The sequence below is a fragment of the Necator americanus genome, chromosome IV (genome assembly GCF_031761385.1).
Source record: "Necator americanus strain Aroian chromosome IV, whole genome shotgun sequence".
NCBI lineage: Eukaryota > Metazoa > Nematoda > Chromadorea > Rhabditida > Ancylostomatidae > Necator > Necator americanus.
The window spans coordinates 22748988-22776730 of record NC_087374.1 but is presented as its reverse complement, the minus strand read 5'-3'; the positions used below and the strand labels follow the sequence as shown (position 1 = coordinate 22776730).

The following is a 27743-nucleotide window of genomic DNA, read 5'->3' as shown; positions in this document are numbered from 1 at the left end:
TTTTGTCCTTACAAAATTTTTTGAATTGCAAGAAATAAAAAAAATGAGGAAGATGTCAAACAAGCAGTGGTTTTCTTTTTCCACATTTCCTGGTTTCATCATATCGAAAGATGAAAATTTTTCAAAAATGGGATATACGAATTGTCCTCACGCAGGTAACAGGTCACTAATAATAATGGCAATTATATTACTCAATAAAGTTTACTGACAGTAAGAAAAATTTGTATTTTGTTTCATTCCGAAACCGGACAGAACTTCCCGGTAGAACTAATATATGCATATTATTTTTTATTTACAGATAATTTTTACGTGCAGGTGCCTCTTTTAGATGAGTAATTTGGAATTTTGAGTTTTTCGAGAACCATAATGGCGCAATACGTTTTGAAACGCAATGACGAAGTGACGAATTATTTCTGTCGTCTGGTACACTTTGATGATTGTCGCTTTTTGTGTAATGAAAAATTCATGACCTTCGTCGTACATTCTACTCATTTACGTCTTTGCGATACTAAATAAGTCACAATCAGATGCACATCGCCAATAAGTGCCCACATTCAGGAGGTAGTGCATCCGTAAACAGCTGTAATGAGACGCTACCTTTCACTATGAGCAAGAAATGTTAGCTGAAGAGGTCAACTGTTCAGCAGATCTGATGAAGTGGTGCTGCCAAGTAGGCGCTTACTGGAGCAACAAAAAAAAGTACTTCCAATAAACTGTGAAGGGAATCATCAAAGGTTTTTCTCTCGTTCTCTCGAAACATTCTCAAGCTAAGAAACTAGCCCAATTTTTCACTAACCCAATTAATCAAATTTCAAACATAAAACTCGCTATAGAGTTCATTAAGGCACTTCACAAACGTGAAAGAAAAAAAATCCAACACTATCAACAAAAGTTGTGAATAGCGCAAAAGTGGATTTCCACAATCCGTTACAGTTGCCAGTTAGTGGGGCCATCATCTATTCCATAAAAATGTGGGCGCATCTTTGGAAACGCTTCCTCTAACGCCGTTAAAAGGTCTAAGCAAAGTAACGGATAGTGGAAATCAGTGCTTATCTGCACTTTTCCAGTTTCTTCAGGCAATGCATAGGGAGCTTACAGTAGGCAGACTTCACATTGAAAAAGAGAAGTACCCGAGTCCAGAGAAAGCGCGTAAACTCAAACAGGTAAATGGATGGGGTCGAATTATTGAGAACTGTTATTAGCTGAACAGGAAAAAACCTTCTGGGATTCATTCAGGATTCCAAAAAGTATGCTGGGTGAGGATAAGCTTTCCGGAAGAACCTGCAAAAGGCTGCAGCCCTTTTTGAAACGCGTTTAGAAACTCCCCAATCTTATCCATTGTCTAGCGCTACCGTACTTTTTCAGGATTCCAGAAAATATACTGGATGAAGACAAACTCCTCGGAAAAGCCTGCAAGATTTTTTCCCATAATTTGTAACTTCATTATTTTGATGCAACATAAAATACATAGTAGTTAACAATTATTATATGGAGTCATTCCGTAAATAATGGGGTATTGGATACATATTTCGCTTACTTTTCAAAATTAACGTAAATAAACTCTTTCACACCAAAATATACCCTACTCATTTTTTACAATCCTCTCTCATCTTTTTGACAAAGTTTCATTAGCCGTTTCTGAAATATCAACAAAGAAAAAACTCCTCCAGTGCAGCCGAAAAAGCGCATTATTTATGGGAGGATCCAGCTGATATCTGGGCATCTCCCTCAACGTAGGTCTTCTCATATTTGTTTTACCAGATAAAAAATTCTTATGCTTCCGGATTTTGGTGCTGGTAATCCAGGTCCTGAGGATCTCTAACACTAACTATGTATGCAGAAAGAAGCAGATTTCAGAAGTAGGGATTCTTCCTTTTAACCGAAAATATTCAATCAAAAACACAGCCCATGAATTGACACAGGATATGTCCATAGCAAATAAACGATGATGTTGTCTGGTTTGTGTGGAATTGAACGCAAAAATACATTAATAACAAAGAAACTTTGGAAAAGGAACAAATAACAAGGTCTGAACAATTAAGCCACAATAAATCTCCAAAAAGAATCTTTCCGTTACGAATTCCTGTGACCAAAAAGGAGCATAATTTGCAGTCATTAAGAAATACTAACAGTAGTTTAGAATGTTAGAACGTCATCATCAAAACGTCCTCATACTGTGTAAGATTGTTGAATACAATAATTTTTCGTTTATCCCCGCATAAAACTTACGACTTACTTACTGAACGTTTCTCTGCAATTCATATTCATATTCTGTGTCGACTCATGGGTTTTATGTGTTTTCATTAAATATTTTCAATCACACGAAATCACCACTGTTTAAAGAAATTCCTTAAACGAAGTGCTTCAAAGAAACGTTTGACGTTTTTCGTGTCCTTGAAAAAGAAAGAGGAAGCTCCTGGGTAACTCAAGCACGCGATCGGCATAAATTAGGTACATTTACTGGTGAATGCTCCATCAATGCGAAGAACGCCTGGGGTGCAGGTGATCAAGGTGAGCTTTACTTCAATTCTCAAACGACCCAATTGAAGAGTAAACCATTTAGATGCTGTTTTGCAGTTCACCAATGATGAGTGCTTCGAAATCACAAATCACTTCCTAGTTGAAACCAGCAAAAATTAGCCAGAAACTCAGCGGCGACGGTGGCAAAAAAGGATCCAGCTGTCGTGTCGGCAGTCAGGTTTCAGGCACACGCTTAGCGTGGTTTATCGATAATTAATCACCAAAAACCAGAGGATCGTTCATCCGAAACCTCTGTAATTCTCTCATGTGAACTGAAGGTGACCTGTTGGTATTACTGAGTAATGGTACGCAAAAACCGCTTTAATCCTCCGCTTCTTTTTATGGCGACACACTTTGATTTCCTTCTAACGTTCCGAAATAAACTGGATTTCTTCGCAACGACTTTGGTACAACGAAATCGGCGATGAAAGTTAAAGCTACAACGTTTGAAGATTGTGTTAAAGGCATCACCCCACGAATCTGAGGTGGTGCAGATTTCAGGTGGATTATTCGTATACGGGATGGGAGACTATGGCGAGGGGGTTATTCTGTTCATTTCTTCCTAATTGCCCTAAAAAACGGCCCGGAAGATACGGCTTCATTCGTTTTGGCGCACTATTTTGTAGAGGTTCGATTGGAGCGCGCCAGTCTTGTGCGGCGCCGCATCTTCCGGGCCGTTTTTTACGGCAGTTAAGAAGAAATGGACGGAATCACCTCCCTCTCCGTAGTCTCCCATCCCGTATACGAATACTCCACCTGAAATCTGCACCACTTCAGATTCGTGAGGTGATGCCTTTAATTTAGAGTTACTACCATGAAACCAAACGTTGCAGAAATGCGCATCTGTGATCAGATTTTTGTGCCGCTAATAAAGAGGCCAAATGATAGCTTTTTTTGCTACAGAAGTTTTGATGCACAAACCTTTGGTTGTAGGTTGAAAAAAGAAACTGTGAATACTAAATAGGTGGACTGACAAGAAATAACCACTCATTAGTCATATTTTTATATCTTCATAATTTTATATGTATGTTGTTTTCATATTAGTTATACTTTTATTTAATATTCATATTTATATACTACTTATGATATTGTATATAAAAAGATCAGGACAAGATTTCAACAGTATTCGGATATCAACGGGAAGTATTCAGCATTTCGCACAAATTATTACGGCGAAGCAGAAAACCTCCCTACGTTTGACAGCCTCCAACTCGATACCGCGTCAGCACAATTCATTTCAATTGGCGGAAGGGTTGAAAACTTTAAAACCATCAGAAAAGAAAGAACCACAAACCACTGCTTTCGCTCGTTCCTTCGGGAATCGGTCATGCGGTGAGGCGGGTTTCTCACCGGGTGGCATTTCGATCCGGACCGGTTGGCTCATGCTGACATCACCACCACTACCACCGGCGCCGTTACCGCCATCGTGCAGCAATGGCGCATCGTCAGCCGTGTCGCTGTCGCTCGCCGTCGAGTCAGCCGAGCCGCACATCCGTCGCGATGTCGTCGACGATCTGCCGCCGCGACGTGATGACGACGTTGGCTCGTCATCCATTACTGAAATCGAGAACTTCATTATTTCCGAAGTGTGACGATTATCAGAGCAGAGACGAGCAAAAATGAATAGTGAAAGCCTCTCCTTGAGGTCTGAAATAGAACTTTCAACATCGATATCTCCTAATCCGAGCAAACATCAATCAAAAAGCCCATTGATATGAGAAACAGCCTCAAACGCAATTTGTCAAAGTCATTCAGGGCTCGATTATGAGCGCTGTATTTCGTCTGCTGAGCTATTTCTCCGATGAATCACTAGAAACTTTCTATACATTGATGCCCTATTTTACAGAACTAAAAAAAGTACTAAAAAAATAGATGTTTTGAGAAAGAAAATCAATCCGTACCATCATAGACAATGGCAGAAGCGCAGAAATGCGGCTGAAAGATAGCGAATGTTGAAGAAGTTGCAAAAAAAATCCGTTATCAAAGAGAAGCATAGGTCGAAGAAGAATCTTTGGCATTGTGTCATGAAAATCATGTGATGTAGGAAGAAAACGAAAAAGGAAAAAAAACATACGAAGGAGCTAGACTGTCTATTCGCAAAGGTTGCGGCAGGATGATGTCATAAGATCAATGACAAGGCCATAAATCAAGTGGCGAATAAGCAAATCTGTCGGCTTACTAAACCGCGACATTTTCCAGAAATCTATTCTGGGAAATTGTGAAAAATTGCCGACATATAGAAAGCGCTTACTTTGAATGTAGACACGACAACATCACGAAAAGTTATTCCAAGAAGAAAAAGAACTCGAAAAAAAAATTTCTTTGCACTTCTATGCTGCCTTTCTGAGTAGTGAGTGGTTTTTTGGTAGTGATTGTCAGTGGCAGTCAGATAAAGTAGATAAAATCATAAAGCCACTGGCGGATCAATCCGTTTGGAATGCGCCAACGCGTTTTACTGCAATTCGTAATCATTGAGGTTTTGGGACGCGTATTGGCCTATACAATGACTTCTGGCCCAGCCAATGATCAATTCAGTGTTTTTATCCACCCAGACAAGTCTGGTACCAATTTTTCGACCCCGAGGGGATGAAAGGCTTGGTTTGCACAAGGCGGTTTCGAACCAGTGAGACTACAAAGGAACTCCAACCAACTGCACCACACCCGCCTAGTGGCAATCAGAACAAGTATTAGTTACCAGCTTGTCAGATTACTTTAAAATAAAAGCAAAAACGCGAACAAGTGTTAAGATTAACTGAAGTCCTAGAAGATACCCATACTTTAAAGGCATCACCCCACGAATCTGAGGTGATGCAGATTTCAGGTGGAGTACTCTTATAGGGAATGGACTTATACTGGACTCTTATAGGGACTATGGAAAGGAGAGTGATTCCGTCCATTTCTTCCTAATTGCCGTAAAAAAACGGCCCGGAAGATGCGGCGCCGTACAAGGCTGGCGCGCTCCAGTCGAATTCCCTGTAGAAAATAATGCGCCAGAACGCCTGAAGCCATATCTTCTGGGCCGTTTTTTTTCCGGCAATCAGGAAAAAATGGACGGAATTACCCTCCTCTCCATAATCTACTATCCCTTATAAGAATACTCCACCTGAAATCCATACCACCTCAGATTCGTGGAGTGATGCCTTTAACGTCGATTATCGGAAATCAAATTCTACGTCATCAAGTCAGTGGTGATCACGACGAATTGACCATGGATCATCAGCGAGAATAGAAATGAATCATATCATGTGACTAAGAGTATGAAGTATGAATAAGAATTTGATTACTTCCGCAAAGAAGAACGTAGGCGCAAAAATACTGTAAGTTAAAAGAAGCTAGATGATTTTTCTCAAATCTTCTGTTTTTGTCATTAATGAAGGATTCCCGGTAAATTCTAGTGATATAAAAATGTTTTATCAATTCAATCAATTTTAATAATAGGAGGATTTTAGATCTTTCGATTCTGTAATTTTCTACTTGAAGCCTTTATCTAAGCTACACATTAATCTTCAACCAAGTAGTCCAATTCAACAATTTTACTTAGCGTTTGCGTAAATTGACGGACACAGCTGGAAAACAATAAGGTTACTCTTCGAAGCAGCCCCAGTTCATCATTTCTCGCAAGTAGAATCGAGAAGAAATTATTTATGCAGACAAGAAACGTATTAAGGCTTTTTCTCCACAAAAAAAATGTGCCCAGGGTTGTTTTTGCTTCCTTATCAGAGAACACCTGCAGAATGTAAGATAAAGCTAGAAAAAGCAAGAAAAAATAGCAGTGATTTTAACAAAACAAGAGCGATTGGAGAGAAGAATTTAGTAAAAAAAAAACAAATAAATAATAAATGAAAACGCCTGTTTATTCCCTACTGCTACCGCTTTCCACAACCTTACGGTGGCGGTTTTGGAATTTTTGATAGAGACGAATCCTGAGAAGAGTACGTAGCTTATAGCTCTAGTGGAAAACCATGGGATGCTTATTTTAGCAAGTACAACACAGAAAAACTAAAATGAAGAGTGAAAGTGAACGAAGTGGTATTATTCTTTCCAAAAAACAACCAGTAACACTCGGATTTTTGTTAGAAAAAAGAAAAGTTTAGTTTCGGGCAGTACCGCTGAGATTTAGTGAAATTCAAACAATTTTTATTTATCCACACTTTCTTTTCCGTCTTTCTCTTATTTTAATTCAATTTTCCTCTATCTATGGCAATCATTTTACCTTTATCAAATAGATTACCAAGTATAAAAAGAGAGACGTATATTCAGGTTTATTTTGGATTTAAAAGCTGCAAATGTAGCTATTGAGGTGATAAACGATGAGAAAATAGCGTTTGAAGTGAGCAGATAAGTAAATAAAGGACCATCATTTTGGATTTATAGCAGAGAAACAATGTATGTCGCTATCAAATGATGTGCAGATGTTACTCAAACAAACTGGACAAAGATTTCACTAAGAATTGTCTAATTCAAGCACTTTATCTAAAGAGGAAGCAGAAATGAAGTTCCGCTGTCCAGCCATAATTACTCTCATTGAAAATACTGTGTTCTTTGAATGAACGAGCAATTACTGAGTGAAAGTAACGAGAATTCCACAGAATATTACTTCTAGTGTTTTCGCTAGTTTGATAGGATGCGATAATGAAAACGCAGATTTTTTATCGCTCAAAAAGGGTGTATTGGTGTACTCAGAAGAAATTCGCGAAAACGTGTCTTGAATACATATGCAGATGTAACTCTGTTGGTGTGGTTCTGCTTCTACAATCTTTGCTACACTTATATTGTTTTATTCTCAGAAAAATATGAGGAAATTGAATTGATATCTTAGAAAACAGCTGGAATGTTCGCAAATTCTCCCAGCGAAACATTGAGAGCACCAATCCTCCGTGAGCAATACCGTTGAGTTGAAAAATAAAATAATTACAAAATGCGTTCATAGAATACTCGCAAATACTAAATGAATCCGTTCCGTCCCCCAGTGATTGTTTACACATCCACGTAGCCCTGCTAATTGCAAATGTTGCGGATGTTGTAGCCATAAAACGCAGTAATTTCAGTCAATCCAGAGCCAATTAGTTCTAAAACTATAGATTTGCATCCAAAAATCAGATCCTCCTGGTACCAGTACTAACAAACAAAAGTATTTCCTAGCGGCTGTAGGTTTCGTGGAATACGACGGTTTAATCTGTAGGAAACGAATGAAGGACTCCGAGCTAACGCCAGCCTTAAATCCGGAAAGTCTTTTCTTTGTTCTTCTAATTGAAATTCCACCTTGGCGCTGATTTCTATTCTTCTATCCAGGACTCGTCCGCCTCGAGTTTTTTACGCACTCTAATTCGAGCTCTCATGACCAGAGATATTCGTCGCGATGCCAGTATACATCTTTGCAATTAAAAAATTTTCAGGATTATCTATGAAAATTGGGCACATTTATTTGAAAAATAAGGGTGTAAGTCTTGAAGAAAATTTCAAGTCGCAGATCATAATAATGGATGTTATTATGGAAGCAAAAAGTGCATTTCCACAGAAATTCTCTTAAGTGGACAATACTTGAGCACTTCAGGTGCAACCAGCGATGGAGACGAATACGAGTTGAAGACTGCCTGATTTGAAACGATGCTCTTGAAGAACAAATAAGTGTTCAAAGTTGCTCCACCTCCACGTTTTACTGAAGTTACTTGTACTTTCACTGGCACACCCTTCGCACACTGCAATTATCTTGAAAAGCCAAGAAAATTACTTTGGTCAGTTCAAAAAAGGTGAATGGGGCTGTTTCAGAAACCTACTGTTGAAGTATTAAAAGGCAAAAAGTGGGTGGAGAAATAGTGCGGAATACAAAGATGGGTTAAGCAAAGTAAAGTGAGAGCTAAATCGAGGTAAAGTTCAAGGAGAAACTTGAACAGTGCCGGACTTAGTGATCGATGGTTAGAAAGGGCACTTGTTTGATAAGAAAGTAAGGTAAGGTGTGAGTTGATCGGAGATCCGTTGCTTAAACCTCAAGTATATTCCGAATTAGCTACATGGATATTCCGAAGGAGTATGAGTGGGTGTAGCACAGTCGGTAAGACGTTCGGCGGCTGGATGGTCGGTGGTTCAAAACTCTTCTAGCCCATCTAGGTTTTCAATCACTCCGTGGTCTATAATTTGACACCATCCCGTTTGGGAGGATAAAAACATAACTTGATCCGGCTCGCTCAAGACATTGTTTGGGCCAGATGCGTTCGTGAACACCAAACGATTCTGAATTAAAGTCGAACACGTATGTTCATTCCCAAAGGATTGATGAACGTTGAGCATTTTATCCTTTAAATCTTTTCCTGGAGGAACAGGTAGGTGATGTTCGTCGAAAACGTCTAGAGAACGAGAACGAACATCCAAGCAGGGAGTTAATGCCGTCAGTCCATTACCGGCCTGGTAAATCAGCACATCGCGCAGATAAGTATAGCTCATTGCAAAGTTCTGGGAACACTTGCCGAGAAAGTGTCTTTTTACTATCTGGACACGTAATTTATGAGAACTGGAAAAGTGCAACCGGGTATTTCATCAACAAGGAACGAAGACAAGGAAGATTCTGGGACCTGGGAAGTGCGACTGAGTCGAATCACAAAGCAAATCGACTTCTATTTCAGCACAGCATCGATGGCACCAACTAATCACGAAAACCATTTACTTACAAGATCTAGAGGGAAAAAACTAAGTTTCGAAAAACATTCCAAAATCATTCAACCAAACATCTAAAATCTCGAGAACAACGCAACAAAACTTGAAAAGGATTTAAAAGGAAGCACTTCGCATTCGCGTGAAAACCTCCATGGTGGAAAGGGGGTTCCTTACCAACGATAAGAACAACAGTGTACGAAACGCAAACGCCAACTGCTGCCGAAACGAAGCAATTCACCATTTGCTCAGGTGACTAACACAACAAAATCAGTGAAACAGCTTGCTCATTTTGCCTCAACCATGCTCAAAATTGAAGGACAACGATGTTCACCTTGAGTCATGTCTTGGTGACCTTTTAGATGGCCGTTTCGAGCGTTTACTAGAACGGCGGACATAAAACACCGTAAATGATGTGGTGCGACATTCATAAAAGTATTAAGATCGGATTGGTGACTTACGAGGTTACGGACGGGGAATGAAATGGAGCTTTCAAAGCATACCAAATGCTTCGATCACATGGAAGAAAGGTAAAATAAAAAAGAAACAGAAAAGTTTAGATTTAAGATAGTATAAAAAGGAATAAGCTACAAAATTACTGCTACGGAGTTGATAGAAAAACATTTCAGAGGAGTTGTGTCCTATGATTTATGGTCGTATGGTTTCACGATAAGTTGTAGTGGATGTGTTGGTTCCTTCTAGACAATGCAATCGGTGATCCTATTATTTTGTTAAAAAGTAGTAACGTAACTTCATTGATCTGTTGACCTAGGATCAGTTTATTACAGAACCGTTCTCATTTCTCCTTTTTCGCGGTTGCTCGTAAAAAAAAAATTAATTAGGAGATGCGAAATTTCCCGAAATAGGTATGCTGTCGACAAAGTGTGTTTTAATTTCCTCAAAAAGGTCATTGTTCCAATTTTAGTATATGCTCAGCAGTAAAAGGGCGGGGGTAGTGCATTGGTCGGAGATTCGAATTCGCCCTAGTGCTCACGAAGCCTTTCATCCCTCCGGGGTCGATAAATTGGTACCAGAATTGTCTGGGAGGATAAAAACACTGACTTTACACTTCGGCTAGCCCCCGCAAGTCATTGTATGGGCCAGCTAAACGTTCGTACACCTCAAACGATTCTGAATTGAAGTGAAAGTGGGGGCGCATCCTAAGCGGATTGATTAACGCCTGAAACTTTATCCTTTATCCTTTAGAGAAGGTCATTGTGACACGACGACTCGTTGAATATGTTGAATAACTTCAGATAAGTAAAAAAAATGAATAAATAAGTACAAGCGTGAAAAATAAAATAATATAGTAATAATATAATAATATAACAATATATAATATAATATATATTATATATACATTATATAATATATAATAATTATAATATAATATAATAATATACTTTCAGGTAAGTGCTGCCTCCCACGCAGTCCACTTAGTCACTTAGCCAGAAAATTGACTACCCCTTTTACCGTCGCCCTAGAATACGAGAAAGGAAAACAAAAGAGCGACAACAGATAATCGATATTGATCATCATGTTCGCCCACTACTCGCCTTATCAGGTGCACAATCACTCATGCTCCTCTAATCTATAGCTGTAATTTTTCTTCGAATGATGACAAGAAAACAAACCCCGTCTAAATCGGAATCGCAGAAAATGTGGACTGGGCTGAATGATTGAGGGTTCTTGAAATGGAGCAGTTAAATGCGGTTAGAACAAGCAGAGACTCGTAAAGTTGCACGCTATGATTCGTCGACTAATATTTTTTGCGGAAGAAAATGTAAGGAGAAAAATGTCTAGAACATAAAACATGTGAGGATTCCAATAGAAAAAAGGAAACATCTAGAAGCGTAGCATAGAAGATGTTCTAGAGATAAGTATGTAACCAATAAACTACAAATGATCTTACGAAAGACCAAGAGAGGCCGCTAGCACCCCAGGAAAGTTTTTTTTTTCACAGGAAGCGGTCAGCGTTGTGCTGAACAACTTCAAAATTTTTCGGTACGGCTTGTTGACGATGCCTAGGCAGAACATTGACAGGTACCAGATAGCACTTTAAAAAATCTGCGATTTCTGAAAGTTCACCTCTACGATAATCAGTATACAACACCAGCCCTTCAATGGTTTATCGCTCCTGGCGAACAGCAAAATAGAGAGAACTGCGATTGATAAGGAATCTAAAGGGAAAAGGAATGTTAGCAGTTCCGCGAGACCCAGCTAATGGCTAGCCGCGCTCAGGATAGTACTAAACAGAGATACTACTTATTAGTAGTAGGATAGTATCGTGCATACTCATCTATTCACCTCACACAATATAAAGGCTTTGAAGAAGTCTGCTAAGAAAATAAACCTTAACCTCCCTTATTGCCTCCTCCCATCCAAAAAGAAGAAAACAAAAAAATATTGTGTATTTCCTATGTTTGACTAACTCCAATGATATTATTCGATCATTCTCACAAGGAAAACACATGGAAACTAGACTAGACACGTCTGGACCCGGAGGGATGAAAGGCTGGAAACGCGAAAAAAAAAATAACGTGAACAAGGTTCACAGAAGCTAGTTGGCGTCAACGTAATATCCATTGCAACAATGGATCGAAAATCGAAATGAAATATGTTCGCGGGAATCTCAGCTGATGTAGTCAGTGATAATCAGAAAAAGAACAGGGAAAACAGAAACGATAGGGAGCTCGAAAAAATTAAAGCAAATCTCGGTGAAACGGCAGGGAGCGCTGGAAGCAGCAGCTCCCTGTCGTTTCACCGAGATTTGCCGAAGTAGACTGAGAGTGGAGAGGGTAGCAATGATATGAAAATCTGGAAAAAAAAATTCCGTGACTAAGAAACATCATGTCTCTTTTTGCTATAAGTAACAGAAAAAAGACAGAGTCAGATAAGAGAAATGAACGCAGGTGTTTCCAGGAAGCAGTTAACCGCAGCTGAAAAGAATCACTAAAGGACCCACCACATGCGCCGTAATTCTTCGGATTACTCTGCATTGATAGTTGTTAGTAGCCGTTCTAATTGATCGCAATCTGCGCCGGTGACACTGATCTCTCAGTGCTAGTGATACGGCGTAGTGGGGGAGTACCGATGACTAACAACTATGCCCCCACAAACAACGGCAATGGTGCGGTGAGGTCACCTCATAAAGAGGCGGAAGGATTATGAGGGACCGGATGAGTGGGAGAGGGAGAGAGAACGGGGAGGGAAAAGAAATAGCGAGGAGCGGTCGGAAACAATGTAAAAGATACTTCCAACATCCATATAATTCATTAATTAATAGTTCTTAAGACCAGAGGAGTGAAGCGACCTAGAAAAACACGAGACAAAGTCCCAAAGTAACGTGAAATTCACTTTTTGGAACGAAAGAAGTTCCTCAGATGGAGAGAAGAGCCGGCAGAAATTCCGCCAAGCTATGCTCCTTGGCCAGAGCTCCGAAATAATTCTCCGAACAGGAACACAGAAATGGTAACTGGACGGTATTTTAAGAAACTTTTCTCTTGTCGTAAGAACTGGTGTCAAGGTGTTTGATGTGTTCGAATATGCTGTAACTTTGCTGAAAAAAGGAAAGAAGAGAAATACTGCGAGAAATTACAAAAGTTATGATGGGTTAACAACTAACTAATCAAAAATGATGATAAAGCTTGGAAACTGACAAATGGGTAATCTCTCAGAAATGGAATACTTGCTCTCGTACTTAATTTACTTAGTTACGCTACTGATGATAGGGACTAGAAGGAATTTCTCGCTCCGGAATGAAATTTGAGCATGACGGTGAAATTAAGGAGAGAAAACTACCGGATTGAAGGCAGTGGAAAAGGTCCAAAAATTGTCCTCGTTCAATCACGATCGCCTGCAGACATAAGTGCACGCAACAACTACGCGCAAAGTAGCAAAATGGCCTCCCTTCCGCCAGTTAAAGGCATCCCCCCACGGATCTGAGGAGGTACGGATTTCAGGTGGTGTATTCGTGCACTGGATAGCAGATTATGGCCAGATGCCTTCAACACCCATCTTTCCAAAAGTCGCGATTGGCTAGGAGCCACAACATCGTACCGCAATTGGCTAGGAGTACTCAAAACACGATATTCATTGTTCTAACTCTTATTGAATCCCCTATTGCCGAATGCTAAAAACGAACGGGGAAGTTAGATCCCTGTATCAGGAGGAAAACAAACAAAACTATAAGCAAGGTGAGGGCCATTTTTAGGGCTACCTTCACAATCAAATGTAAACTAAATTGGGTTAGATTTGCTGCTAAAGATAGTTTTTCATACTTCACTTAGTAGTATTGTGAAGTCAGAAGTCAGAAATGTACATCCATGGTACTTATATAATTTTGAGTTATAATTATTTGTATTTTATAAACAAATTAATGCTATACCTTCCTCCTAATAAAATGTCTGCAAAATGTGTAGCAATAAATCTCCGGTGTCGGTTCACATCACAAAAATTTCGACTAAATTGGTGGCTATCGATGAAAAACATCTTGTAATCGAATTGAACTTTTAGTAGTATTGAATTATGACCAAAAATCGTGCAGTGACGAGAAAACAGGAAACGAAAAGGAATAGAGTGAGAATAAATTATTGCTGGACTTTTTCTTACAAAGAGTCGTGGTCGGCTGTGGTGGAACTGTAACCACTGCCAGATTCGAAGGAGAACAGGTTGAAGATAACATTAACGTGCATATTCTAAACATAAGCGCTAACGAAATGAAAAGTTGCTTCCAGAAGGAAATAACCGCATCTGAAAACAAGTCTCATTCGTATTTTTCATTGAGCAAAGGAACAACAAGCAACAACAAATAACATGCTATCGTTGCAAAACAAACTGCGTCCGTGTCCGTGAGAGCACATCAATGTTACGCCTGTAAGTGTGGAAATACACGCTTGAAGAAATATGAAATTCCAGTTTTGGGGAGCGCTTTTCATTTCTTAATTTCCTCTTGAATCGCTAATGATTTCGTTTATGGCATACCTACTTGTGGTGTAATGTTGTTGAACGGTACAATTCTCAATAAATCAAAAAATCAATAATAATCTTGATCATTTGCTCAGAAAGTATTGCACGAGTCAACTACTATACCAATCTTCGATAATGAGACCTTGAGATCTACTTACACATTTTATTATTATAAAAAATATGCGCACAATGAGTTGTAACGCACAGGAGAACAACATCGGGACGCTACACATTAGAAATACACCCAAAGAAGATTATTATTTGAAATTGTCTCGTACATTTTCCAGGCGTTAGCTGGGCAGGAATTAAAAATGAAATATGTCAGTTTTGTCGTGTTCAGATAGATTGATGCCCAACCTTGGTTACATTTCAGCTAAAATCCACTGTAAATCACGTTGATCAAGCCAAGATTCCTTCATGGATCTGGATTCTTTGAATTTGAGAAAGCGATCTTCGACCCAAACTACGAAAACTCGCCAACTGTATGTACAGACGGAAGAAAAACGAATGTGTTCTTGTTGACAGTGGGTTGACATCACTGCGTCTTTTAATCAAATAAATATGTAAACAGAGAGGAAAATGTTGAAATGGACGACATAATTCAAGTGGCCCTGGCCGACGCAGATCGATAAACGAAGAAGTGGAATGGTTCACAAAACATCGTTTAAAAAAGAGATCGAGTTTTAAAATGCAATCAGCTGCAAATGACTTCGTTTTGGAGCGTCGACGTATAAGTATAAGACGTTGAAAACTTGTTAGAAAGGAGTTTTCAGGTGCATATCGGAGGTTTCGCTGGCAGTGCGTCGCTTATATTGCTCCGATTTCATTCGCTCATTTATTTTGAAGCAGTAGAAATTTTGGAAAGACTAATTTAGCGGATTTTTGAGAGTTAGGAAGAAAATGAAAAGACAATAAAGTATGTAGAAGTTTCTCGGGATTTTTCCTCTGGCGAGTCTAAGACATAAATCAAATAATTAATTAAATTAACCAATCTCCAAGAAAAAGGATTCATTTCCACGTTTAAATGTATACACAAATTAATTGACTAATCAAATTAGCCTGACCAAAGTCTGGGGGAGGTCATACATTTGCGATAACTTTCTTTCCAAAAAAAGTCTCAGGAAAACAGAGCATCAATTTTTTCTCGGAAATCTGGATTCATTCCACAACCCAGAGCTGGAATTCGCAAGTATATTCCCAACTATAATAATGCTAACAACTCAAATCTACTGCTGTGCTCCTCTTAAAAACCGCCGATGTCTTGCAATAGTAGCCAGGAGAAAACTGAGCCCTAGCGCGGCATCTACCACTTGTCAAAATTGAAGAAAAGAAAACTGGCAATGCCGCTATACAGTCCCAAGAGAGACTCCTGGGTGTGGTTCTGGAGACATTTCGAAGGATGTTGAAAAAATGGAGAAAAATCAGCCGTTTGGCTCTGTGTGTAAAGCCATAAATCAACGACAGCACGAATAGGACTGGCATGGGTAAGCGAAGCTCTGACAAATATGGATGGCTGAAAGAGGTGTGGGCAATCGCTCTCATCCCGGAAATGAACCTCAAATGGTCGAAAGCAAATTTTCGTCTTCTGACGCGATGAACAAGGAAATGCCTATGTAAATTCATGAGAACGGATATTGAAAAGCAGGAAAAAACATGCAAACAAAGATAAATGAAGATGAAAAGAGAGGAAAAGACAGGAAGACTATAGCGGAAATGGTGCAATAAATGCACGAAAAAAATATGTTGAAAGAAAAAAATGTGGATGGAGGAAGAGATAGGAGAGGGAAAGAGTAGGAGATGAGTTGAAGTAAATTAGAGACCGGAAAGTGAAGAAAACAAAAGAGAAGACTAAATTTTGACGCAGAATGAAGAAAATGTATAACATTTTACAAACAGTGGACTGTAGAAGAAGAATTCAGTAGAGCTGTGGGAACATCGACAGACATAATGGAAGCAGTTCAAGGAAATTAAGGAAGAAACATCTAGGGGCAATGTGAAGAGTACTCGCATCAAACGCACTGTTATCTGACGAACGGAGACGAAAAGAAGAACAAAGGGAGTGATAAGGCGAGATAAAAAAATATGCAATTTCGTTACCCGAAGGTTCAAAACGAAGTTGGTAATAGGTAGTAAAAAAAAGTAAAAAAGATAAATGTGCACTGCAAAATTTTATGGGACACCAAACCATGCTGACGTTAGAAATCGAGTGGGCTTGATCATATTTAGGTCGAGCCGAACTATAATCAAAGCGCAGACGCGCAATATTATGAATGTGACCCATGGGACCCGCTCGAGGTATTGGAGAAAATGGGGAAAATCGATGGGACAGCCAGTTTTACGTCGGCGACTACTTCCAGAAACTACTTAAGCAATCAATGAGCAGATCATTCATGTGAGCGACAGACTTGACGACAACTATGTGATCGCTCAAGCGAAACCGGTCATAGCTGTGCGATGGTGGTCGCTTCGACGATAGATTCGTTCATCTACATACCCACCCACTTCTCCACCACCCATCCAGAAAAACACGTGAAGATCGCAACAACGGGATGCGTGTATGTGTGTATGCATTTTTAAGACGAGCTGAATACATTGAGTAAGATGCAAAACTGCGACCAGTTTGTGACGTATCTGGATATGAAACGATCCAGAGGGTCGAAGAAAGGAACCGGTGAAACTGGGAGGATTTTACTGATCGCCAATGACACCACCGATTAGCATCACGCAAATTTCGCTGGTGCTTCGCGAATGCACCATTCACAGTATAGAAATTGCAGCAAATCCAACATTTCTTTGAAAGATTAAGCAGGAATTCCAGAAATTGAGTTATGCAGCGTTATACTAGATTATAATAGCATAAAAGTTCTAAGAAGTGAATTAGTTCCTATGACGGACGGATTCCTACGATCTCGCATTGATCCGTCTGATAAGAAGAAGAGACAGGAAGAGGGAGAATACCTCCATAGAAAGGGAGAGAGGGCGTCAAAGGTCGATAAGTTCTTCGGAAATGCAGAACCCTCAAAAAAAAAAATAGAAAAGTAAAAATTGGGAAACTGCTGAGAAATCATAACAAATAACTTCTGTACCAGATCAGCGCAAAAAATTCATCACGAAGAGGGGATGCTAAAGGGGAAAATGAAGGAAAAACGATAGGATGAAGAATGAAATCAAAGACCAATAGAAGCTCTGCTAGCTTTTTTTTTGACAGATTCCCTGTGAGATGTCAAAAGGAAAAAAGAGGAAAAAAAAACCCAAAAGCTTTTTGTGTAATTGCAGGCCAACACAATAACCAATGCTTGCAATAGCTCATAAAAATTTCCCGAGAATTCGAATGTTCTGACTAATCGTCCGTTGAAAAGACATAAAATGTGCACATAATCGGAACTCGTTGGTACCCTCTGCGTTCGTGGAACTTCAGCAAAAAGATCATTTCAGAAAAATTGTGTAAACCATCAAACACAAAAATTCCTGGAAACGGTAGAAAAAAACGAGCAGAAATTTGTAAGCATACGTAAGGTTCGTTGGTTTCGCCTATAAATAAATTACGCATAATAACAAAAAAAAAGAAAATAATAAATGAGGTAATTTGGATGGATGCACTACGGAAAGCCTTGACGTCACAAAACACGACCGAAGTGATGACAAGAGAAAATACGCACATATTTCTTGCTGAAACTGATGTCATTGGAAAAGACGCGGAAAATGTTCCTGAGGAAGATTTCCAAAGGAACTAGGAGAGAGGGGCATTCCATAGACTCGAATTGCAATTTTCCGTACCACAGTACTTTTAAAGCATGCGTAACACGCGTGATACTTGAGAAAAGGCGCTTTTCCAGAAGAACAGTCAAGAAAGGATTAGGAATTTCCTCATTTTCAAGGCGGTTTCTACAATTCAACAAATAGAAGCTAAGAATCTCTGCTCCGAAAGGAAACAGGAAAAAATTGAACTGAAATTGAGAAAAATTCTAAAGTATTGGAACGCACCCTAGATACACCTGGTCTGGTGTTTCCCATTCCTAATCACCATGATTTCCTTATTAACCATTTAGCAAATAGCACATTTCACATGCTATTTCATATTCCCACCATTGCGGAAAACTTCAGCGTCACGTATTGGAATTCAGAAATGCAACGAAATGTACGCGGAAAGCAAAAAAGAATTAAAATGTTAATCTAGCCATTAGTAAACGTGTAATTGCAGAGTTACTAGTTCCACTACTTCAAAATGAAAAAAAAAACCGGTTATAAAGAAGAATTTTTATTTGTTTTCATGCGCAGGCATCTTCGTAAGTGTTGAAGCTAAGAAACATTGATTTCGGCATATTCCTTCATTTTTTTTTTTTGCAAAAAGATTTATGTAGCTTCCTGGTGTCAAAGTATGGACGCGAGCTGGGTCAGCGAAAACAAGCAGTGAAGCAATATTTACAAGATTTCCAAACAAATCATTTCTAGACAAGTACCTGGAAAAAATCGTTGATCTCTAAGGATGTCATGGAAAGAATTAATTCCGCCTCAGATCTCAGATCATCCAGATCAAGTGATGGAGCCAATATTAGCTAAGAACCGGCAATCATCAGATGACTACCACTGTCTCCGAGTGCTTATATTACACACTCATTCACAGCCATGCCGATCAGACCGACAGAGTGAGTTCCAGAAAACACCTCGAAGCAGATGTTTTAATCGACAGCGGCACGCGCCAAGTGCCCACTAAATGACGATTCCTTTCCTAGGTGGGAATCTTTACGAATAAGATAGATATAGACCAAAGAACACAATTATTATATCAAAGGATAGTCGTTTTCCCAGAAACTAATACTTCAAAGTGGTGGAAATAATGAACCACAGATTGAAACTTGCATCAAACGTCTAGAAACAAACAGTTCCCGCGTACCATTACTCCATTACACGAAGCAGCTCTCCTGACTTTCTCCTGACTTAAGTTCAGACATCATTGATCTGAATTATTATTAAAAACACTCAATCATTACTTAAAAAACGTTAATGGAATGATTTCTTCAGTGACTTTTTTTAACTTCACCTCTCTACATACTTGGTCAATTTGACCAGAATCAAATTGAACCTCTAGTTGTTCCACGTTAAAATAATAGTTTAAAAAATATTCTCAGAACAGGACCTATAAATTTCGGACAACATGAACATGCTAAATCATTTTTTCGTCCGAAAAAGTATCTAACGTCATCTCAAAATAATTAAGAATAGTCAACAAAATGTCGTAACCATGAAATTTAAAATAACCACATCTGGAAGCAAAATACCTTTCTTATTAAAAAAAAAACATCTCCATAGTAATCATAGTTGGCGAATGAAAGGAAAATAGAGTTAGGTGCGCTGTCAAGAGAAAAGGTAAAAAATATAAAAATTAGGCATTTCTCGAGATGTCCTACAATTTCTTGCAACAATCGAGGCCAGTTTTATCGGTACCTCAGAAACACATGTACGTCAGGTGTCTACATTGACAGAAAACCATGAACGCCTTCGGATTGGAGGTAAACGACGAAAACAATTGTTTCACCGAGTGGAAATGCATTAACAGATTAGCTACGTAGAAAAAGTTATAAGACAAAGTCTTTTGGAAGTTGAATAACAGTAACTTGAAAAGAAAATTTTAAAATGTTCCGGATTTCGTAAAAATAATCGCGGGGTAGGAAGGCGTATGCTCCAAAACACCACGCAAGATTCGAAAAGAGTGTATCTAAAGTTTTTACGAACGCAAATTTATGGAAAAACATTCCTAAGCACAAGCAAATGCGAAAAAGACGATTATGTCGTAACGCATCGATCATCACGGGCCTAAGTGCATCAGACACGCACAATAAGCACTTTATTAGTGAAAACGTTCAGAAATATCACTTCGAGGAATGATGTGTCAGGGAAAATCAGCGATAATCCAACCGCTGCTCTTTACTCCAGGATTCCCAATTCACCCATAAATATTCCCTTTTGGTTTTGACTCGGGGAAAATATTGTTTACTTTTTGATGTACCACTGGTGCATGTGAAAAAATGAATAAACAAATAAGTAAATGGCATGATTCTAATTGAATCGAATTCAATCAATTTTCTCCGAAAAGCTGAGACGATGAACAACAAGAGATGAATTGAAAACAAAGAATTGCTAGCAAATAAATCCAGACCAATCAAAAAAGATTCTTTAGGATTAAGCTCAATTACAGCTAACTCAGATAAGTTTTGCTGGAAATTCTAGTAAAACAAGGACGAAATAAAGTGTTCTGCAGTGATGAATTAGTTTGGGTTTTTTTAAAGTTAAAACAAAAAGATAAAAAAGATAGTACAAGAGAAAGGAAAATATGAACGGAAGAAAAGTGGTAAAACCCGAGGAGTTCTAGAACATCAAAGATTTTCAAACATTAAAAGTGGATCCTAACAAACAATGATAAATAGTGGTTCTATCGTGATATACATAGTGCCTGTAAGGAGGAAATCTACCCCAATTGACTCACTTATATCCACAAAATTGAGTTGATATCGTAGTAAATAGATGTAACGTGGGGAATTTCAAGGACTCAGTGCAGAACGAAAAGTGACGATTATTTAAGGCAAGAAGGAAAGAACTAAAAATAAATTCAGAAAACTATAAAACAGGTCCACCGACAGAAAGGAGAAGGATAGACATCGTGAATTTAGTTTACTGGTCCAGTAGATTTCAGCTAGAATTAGGTTAACCACGTGAGAAAAGCTTTCCGTTCAGACACTTAGCGAACCTCGTGGTAGCGGATGAACGCAGTGGAAGTGAACCGGGAAGTGCTCTTTCAGTGACCGCATCGCCTCGCATTACCTGAGGCAGCAGTAACGTCCAGTTGGCGACCACATCGTTACACAAACAACCCGAGAACTCGCACATGTGCTCAACCTTCGTGCCCGGCCCTCCCCGGCCAGGAAGTTATTATTACATGAACTTAAGGGCATAAAGGGGCAAGTAATGGGTTGCACTCAGAGTTCTTCGAACAATACAAAGGAGTTGTTGGCTGTGACGTCAACGTATGGTGACGCATTTGTCGAGACGTGGATCAGTTTATTATTTATAAGACATACGAGCAACACAGGGATCAGATTACATTCACATTTGCGCCTAGCAGGAGTTTATTACGAATGATATCAAAGGAAGCATGAATATTTACAGAAGTTAAAATACAAGAGGGATGGTATACGAACAAAATACAGACGAGTACCACCATTCTCACAATCTTCTGCATGCCATCTTTAACTCAAATTTTAACTTCAAAGAGCTGCCCTTCTAAAGAGAATTCAAGTCATAGAAGGAAGAAGGAAAAGAAAGAGGAATGAACAGTAGAAAACAAAGTTTTCAACTCCTTATTAAAAATAAAAACGTGGTTTTGGTTCTTTGTATGAGGAGTTTAACGGGCGTGGAGTTGAAATAGATATCCGTCCAGAGATTTAAGTCATAAATTAAAAATAGAGTGAAAATGTCAGTCCACATAGGTCTTCTACGATTACTCTTCGGTAGTCATTAAGCCCATTTTTTCGCCTGAAAACTGGATTCAGTTGTACTCAGGGAGAATTCTCTTTCAATAACGCTCAATCGTGTTTTTTTCTCTGTAAAAGGCTTATTAGCACAAAACCGTGGTTTACAAATACGAAAAGGTGTCAGCGACAAAACCAGACTCCGACTACCCTATTTAAAAAAGCAGAGAGAACAGCTGACGTCGTATTTCTATAGCACAAACCGTGACAACTTGAGATTCATCGATACGAAATGAAATCGAACAGCACTAATGCTTGTTGCAGGTTCTATAAAACAACAAACATGCATAAAAATATCTCTATATTACAACAAAATGTTACTCTTATTTGACCATAGCCGGAAATGAGCAAAAATGAAGACTAAGCCGATAACATATGGCCATATTCGCAGAAAACATCGCGTATCCAGTAGAGAACGCGTTTTTTTCTCTTTTCATAATGCGGCGGCAAAGGAGGAATTAAATGAGTGACATGGATGTGGAGAAAAACGTCAGCATCTTACAGCCACCACAACGATGTCCCGTCGCTAAGTTTTTACGCCATTTGAGGACTCAAAATGTGGGTCGGATACCGGGGATTTGAGGTAGTTGTGCGACAACCAGATATTATTACAAGGAAAATTCGTATCTTATATTTCTGCTATATAATGACGAAGGAAAAGGGAAAAATAAGACACGAGAAAAAAAAAAAGAATTTTCTACGTGAAATCTACCTCAAATAGGCGGAGAAGTCAGTGGTAAATGCTGAAAGCAGTTCTACCCATTTTTGAACAAATTTAAAATTTTTTGCCAAATTTTTATATCTATCCGATTCATCCATTGCCTTTTTGAAATTCTTTCTTGCGTAAATTACTGCCATCTCACAATGGAATTCTGATTAACTTCAAAATGGGTAAAAGCGCTGACAATCCTTTTGAGAAGCTCCTTTTTTTGCCAAAACAAAAACAAATTAGGATACCGAAGGTAATCCAGCCAAGAACAGAGGCGTGGAAGAAGCAGTTTGTAAAAAGGAAGAAAGTCAAGGAAAAACGCCAGAAAGTGTTTCAACACAAGTAATTGTAAAAAACGACGGGAAATGAAGTGAAAAAAGTAATGCTGCGAACAAATAATATGATATAAATAAATATGCATGATTTCTGCATGAATACAAAAAGTATGAACCATATCACATGAATTGACAGCCTGAAGGACAATCCTTGCTCGAAAGAATAGCTCAAAAATATTTTTAGAAAGAAGTCAGTCAGGGAAAATTGCTGGGCGCACAGTTTACAGTGTAGTGAAAGTCCAATTAAGCATTAAAAGATTGAATAGAATATCATTAAACTGTGAAATACAGCAACTTTAAAATACTAAACAATTACTTTTTTTTGAATTTCCAATTTAGAAGATCCTGTTTTGTAGGAAATCCATAATTTAAAGTGGAAAGTGTATGTAGGTCTGCGGGTTACGACGACAACGTTGTGATTATACACACCACTATACTGTGGCCTACAGAAACGTGAAACACACCAACGATCATATGTGAAAACTGGACATCACCAAGGCTGCAAGGTCGCCTGAGCGCACCTGAGAATGTTCCAGGCAGAAATCTCTTGATCGGCAGTCGTGAGCAGGCTAGGTAGGTCAATAAGCGATCGCGCAGGAGTGATCAGTAGCAGTGGTTCTTTCGGAGAACGTAACGTTTTGATTAGATCACATGGTGGTTGGGGAAGCTGGGTTGAAGGCCAAATGTCGTAAAACTGGTCCAGGCGGCTCGAAAAACAATCAAGGTCGACGAGAGGGTGAGAAGAGACTACGATTTCGCGCACGCATTGACTTCATGAGAGATTTCAAAAGGAACAATAACAAGTTTGATTTTTATTTCCCTTGGATGGACAGAATAGCGAATATTCTTTTCGTTGTAGCGCTACAAAAGCTCCACCTCACCACCAAACCTTCCTCACTCCTCGGTGTTGAACACGTGTCGTGAAGACTAAGAGCAAGACTATGCGAATTCAGTCGAGGTCGATTATTTAGAATTAATCTAATTATTAGGGGAAATGAAACGTGTCATCTTGAATGTTGGCGGCGAGGATTTACTTCTGATCAGACTTCAGTTCAGCTCTCCGAAGAAATGAGGGATTTTTTGATAATATTTTACGATTGCATTAGCAATTAATTGGAACGAGTCTCCACACTTTATGGAAATTTCCAACAACAAAAAGCGTCATCAATAAACTCAAAAAGAACGTGTCTCAGGATGTCGTTCGAGATTTCTTGTGCAAAAATTATGAACTGAAAAGTTCTTGAAGAAAGTTCAACGACACCAGAAAATAACGAGATGAGAAGGAATTATTTGTAAATCTACAAGCACTAATTAATTAATTATTAGCAAAAGAAGAATCTAAACTCCCGTTATTTTTTTATTTTAATTTCCTTGGATGAATTTTCTTCGTAGACTAATCAGCAAGGCGGAATGTTCCCAACATGACATGCTAATTTTCGCCACCACGTCCCGTGACTCAGTGGGAAGAGCGAAATTCCTTCCTCTGGCAGCGATTTTATTGAATTTCTAACAAATGACGGTGCATTATTTGGAGTTTAAAGAGAGAAGGAGATGGCTGATTCATGAATGATATCAGAAAATTATATTTCGGCACAACACAACCGTTTATGTATGGAGAAGCTGATGCCACGGCCTGAAATGAAATATGAGGATCTTTCTTTTTCGCGCACATAGTGGGGAGTTTTCCACAGCTCGGGAAAAACACGAAAAACGTTAAACCACTCGCAACAATAACTGATCTGCAAGTTGTTTTCAAAAAATAAATGATCTCCAATGCTGACAAAACAAATGGTCACAAAGGAGACGTACCGGAAAACTAAACTGAAACAACCATACGACGCACAACAAGTTGATCATATTTACCAGAAATAAGTTTGGAAGATTAGTTTCAAAAGGTTGTTTACCAAATATTATCCATTACTTATTGAACGTTTTTTGTCATCTGCAGAGTTGCAGACGAAAGGCTCCCGGATTTGTGAAAATATGCACCTTCAAGTTGACACGTCGTGTTGTACTCTCTTCATCCTTTCACTTTTCGAAAACATTTACGGCAACAAATTAATGGATAGATTTGCAGAGATTTCCAACGATGATTAAAAGGTGCATGCACGTCAAGAGAACTGGACTGTGGACGAAAAAAAAATAAAAACTCCGCAAAGGAATTCACTTTCACCAATCAAAGCGAAATTCTTCGTTTAAAAAGCATTTCTAACGTGAATGTCCCCTGCTCTCAACAGACAATGGTGTTTTTGAGTAATTATGTTGCTTTCAAGGAGTGGCAAGAGTTAAATGTCCTTCTTCGGTGTCATGCATTTCAAAAAAAGTGCATAGAAAAGAGTCAAAGAAATCACTACGAAGGTGAATGTATGATGATGATGAATGCTTCAAGAGCATGGAAATTTCGAAAAATTTCGATTCTCCTAAAGTTTTATTTGCTCCCATATTCCGACACATCAACTCATAAATGCTAGATGTAGCTTTTATTTTGCCCTATTTTTACTCCTCAAATGTCTTTTTTTATTTTTTCAAGTCTTTTCAATTTCTTTGAAAACTACAAAAAAAACAAAATTATGAATTCGCTCTTCCTTCTTGTACAAGAAACGTTTCAAACGTTGCAACAGCGTTCAGAAGAACAGATGAAGCAAAAAGTTGAAGTTCCTATTCTAAGGATGCTTCAAAATCTGGTATCTGTTCCAGACTGTGGAATGTGAACAATAACGGAATACGAATGTATTTCTCCAACCTTGAAAAGTAATATTTTGCGGGAGAAATTTCTCAATCAAATTTCTCAATCTGAAATCAAGGGCGCCAGTAGATATCATTGAATTTGCTGCAGGTAATGTTCACGCATAAAAGGAGCAGCTTCATAGAATAGAATGGCGATTGGGGGTACCTAATTGGGATCTCCTGCACTGAGATATTTGCCGAACATAAGGATATTCACAGCAGCTTTTCAGCCAAGAAATACTCATAAAATTGTTGCGGGTCCCTTGAATACATGAATAGTGGAATCCAACGGTGTAGAATGAAATTTGTGGATACTGCAGCTGATACTAGGTTTCTCGAGTTCCTGGCGAACGAAAAGATTGGTGAAAATCGCTAGGATTGATATAGTGCGACGGAAATTTCAGCAGTATGGCCATGGCCCTTGTGCAATCGAGCAAAAATTCTCAAAAAGTGCACGAGTACTTTGTAGTGCTCGACGAGCCACAACCAGAGAAACTAATTTCGTAGCGCTGACACAAACGTTCTGATTAAGTTTTGCTTTTGGGCAGAGGGACAGGGTAAAAGATGTCAAGTTCAGCTGAACAGCTAAAAACGAACTGTGGAGAAGCGTTTTCGCTGAGATGACACTTCCAGAAGGTTCTTTGTTTTTAGGAAGTAGATAGAAAGAAGGTAATAGACTGGTGAAAATTCTTTTTCTTCAATTATTCTACATCCAAGAACTCCTAGATTTTGCGAAATAGAATTCCGATGTGTTTTATCAAACTCGAGACTGCCATGCGCTCAAGTGGGTTCGGTAGCTCGTATTCTTTGGCTCAACACTGATGGTCCAATAAGACCGAAATTTGATGCCCTCCCGAATTTATACACTTATTCGTGTAAATGCAGAATGTGCAAAAACTCGGACACCTAAAAAAACCTTCAACGCTGAAGAAAAGCTGGTTGCATAGCTCCACAACAAGGCGGCGGGAGACTGGTCGTTAGCTGTGCGCGGGACCGTAAAATTGGGCCAAGATTCCTGGGCAAAGAGAACGCGATGAAGCATTACGTAGCAGAAGGGAATGCCGTGATCGCAGTTTGATTCAGGATTATCATGGTCACATGGAAGTTAATATTGTAGTCCTATGAGTTATTAATGTCCAGTAGTAAACAATTATAGAATGAAGGAAGTGCGCTACGCATAAGAAAGCCAGAGAAATTTCCAGAAGAACTCATAGAAATAGAGGTTGAAAGTACCACAAATCACATACTATGGATACGTAGTTCTGAAACAGTCCAATTTGTCATGGAGACGATAATTCTTTCAGAAATTCTACCATAAATCCATCCACTTCGAGGTTATCAGTTAGATTTCGGGAACTACGTCAGGAGTTCCGAGCATCTGCTAGCAGTGCAACATAGCAGCCATTTTTCTAAACGAAATTAAGTTTAGGATTTTGCGCTTCTTGAATCATGATTGCAGGGGAAAAATTCGAATTAGGATGATCATGGATGCGCGCGAAGACGTCATCTACGGATCTACGTAAGCAATTATCCTAGCTTTGTTACTAGGATAAGCTATCAGCTTAGTCCTTTTTCTTTTTGTGGAATAAGTTTGGAAAAAAAAACCGAAGACCAGACTGCAGGAGCACAATACAACTGACAATGGTCTACATTTTAGAAAATTCCAAGAGTTTCTTGGAATGAAAAGAATAAGAAGAAAAACAACTGAGTCTATTCTTTAAAGGAAACGGTGATTATGCCTTAGTAACAGCAAAAACACTACCTCAACACTTAGCGCACACCAACAGCTATGATTATGTCAAATGGTGCGAGAGCAATTCTACCCAGTTGGTTGGGAGCCATTTTCTCTCGTGGACCATAAAACCTACACCTATAATCCTTCTCACCTGGGAACTTTACGGCGAACGAAATAGGCTACTTTTTCACCGAGTTTTTCCAGAAATAAGCGCAGAATTTTCACAGAATGTCATTGTCGCGAATTATTGCTCAATTCCGAAAAAAAGTGGTTTCGGTTATGTTGCGAAAAACGAAGTACCAAGACAACAGCAGAAGAAAACGTGACTGGTGACATTATGAGACGTGGAAATGAGGCTCCCAAGGGACTTAGAGGGAGCTTATCGGCAAGAGAGTGAGCTTGTGCCGGATAGCTACACACACCTCATGAAGACATCTCCGCTCGGTTGAATTCTGGGAGCGACTAAAGAGGTTCGTCACGAATTTGATTTCCTCATAAGAACTCTGATTCTTCATCACACGGCGCCACGCATTTCCTACGTCATCACGAACACTTCTGATCAGAAGTGGTATTTA

General features: G+C 39.0%; 1 protein-coding gene across 2 annotated transcripts in view; it reads right to left on the bottom strand.

Annotated features, from left to right (window-relative positions):
- RB195_002392 (uncharacterized protein) overlaps positions 1 to 26717 on the bottom strand; it is a gene marked incomplete at both ends in the record, with an annotated part of 30058 nt that extends 3341 nt beyond the window's left edge. Inside the window, 2 exons of one of the 2 annotated variants that reach the window (XM_064199635.1) lie at positions 3815 to 4077; positions 26681 to 26717. In XM_064199635.1, the coding sequence (XP_064055516.1) occupies positions 3815 to 4077; positions 26681 to 26717 (300 nt within the window). Of the gene's footprint in view, positions 1 to 3814; positions 4078 to 26680 lie in introns of those variants that run through there. The other variant, XM_013444293.2, reaches the window with a different exon arrangement.
- Positions 26718 to 27743: the final 1026 nt, after the last annotated feature.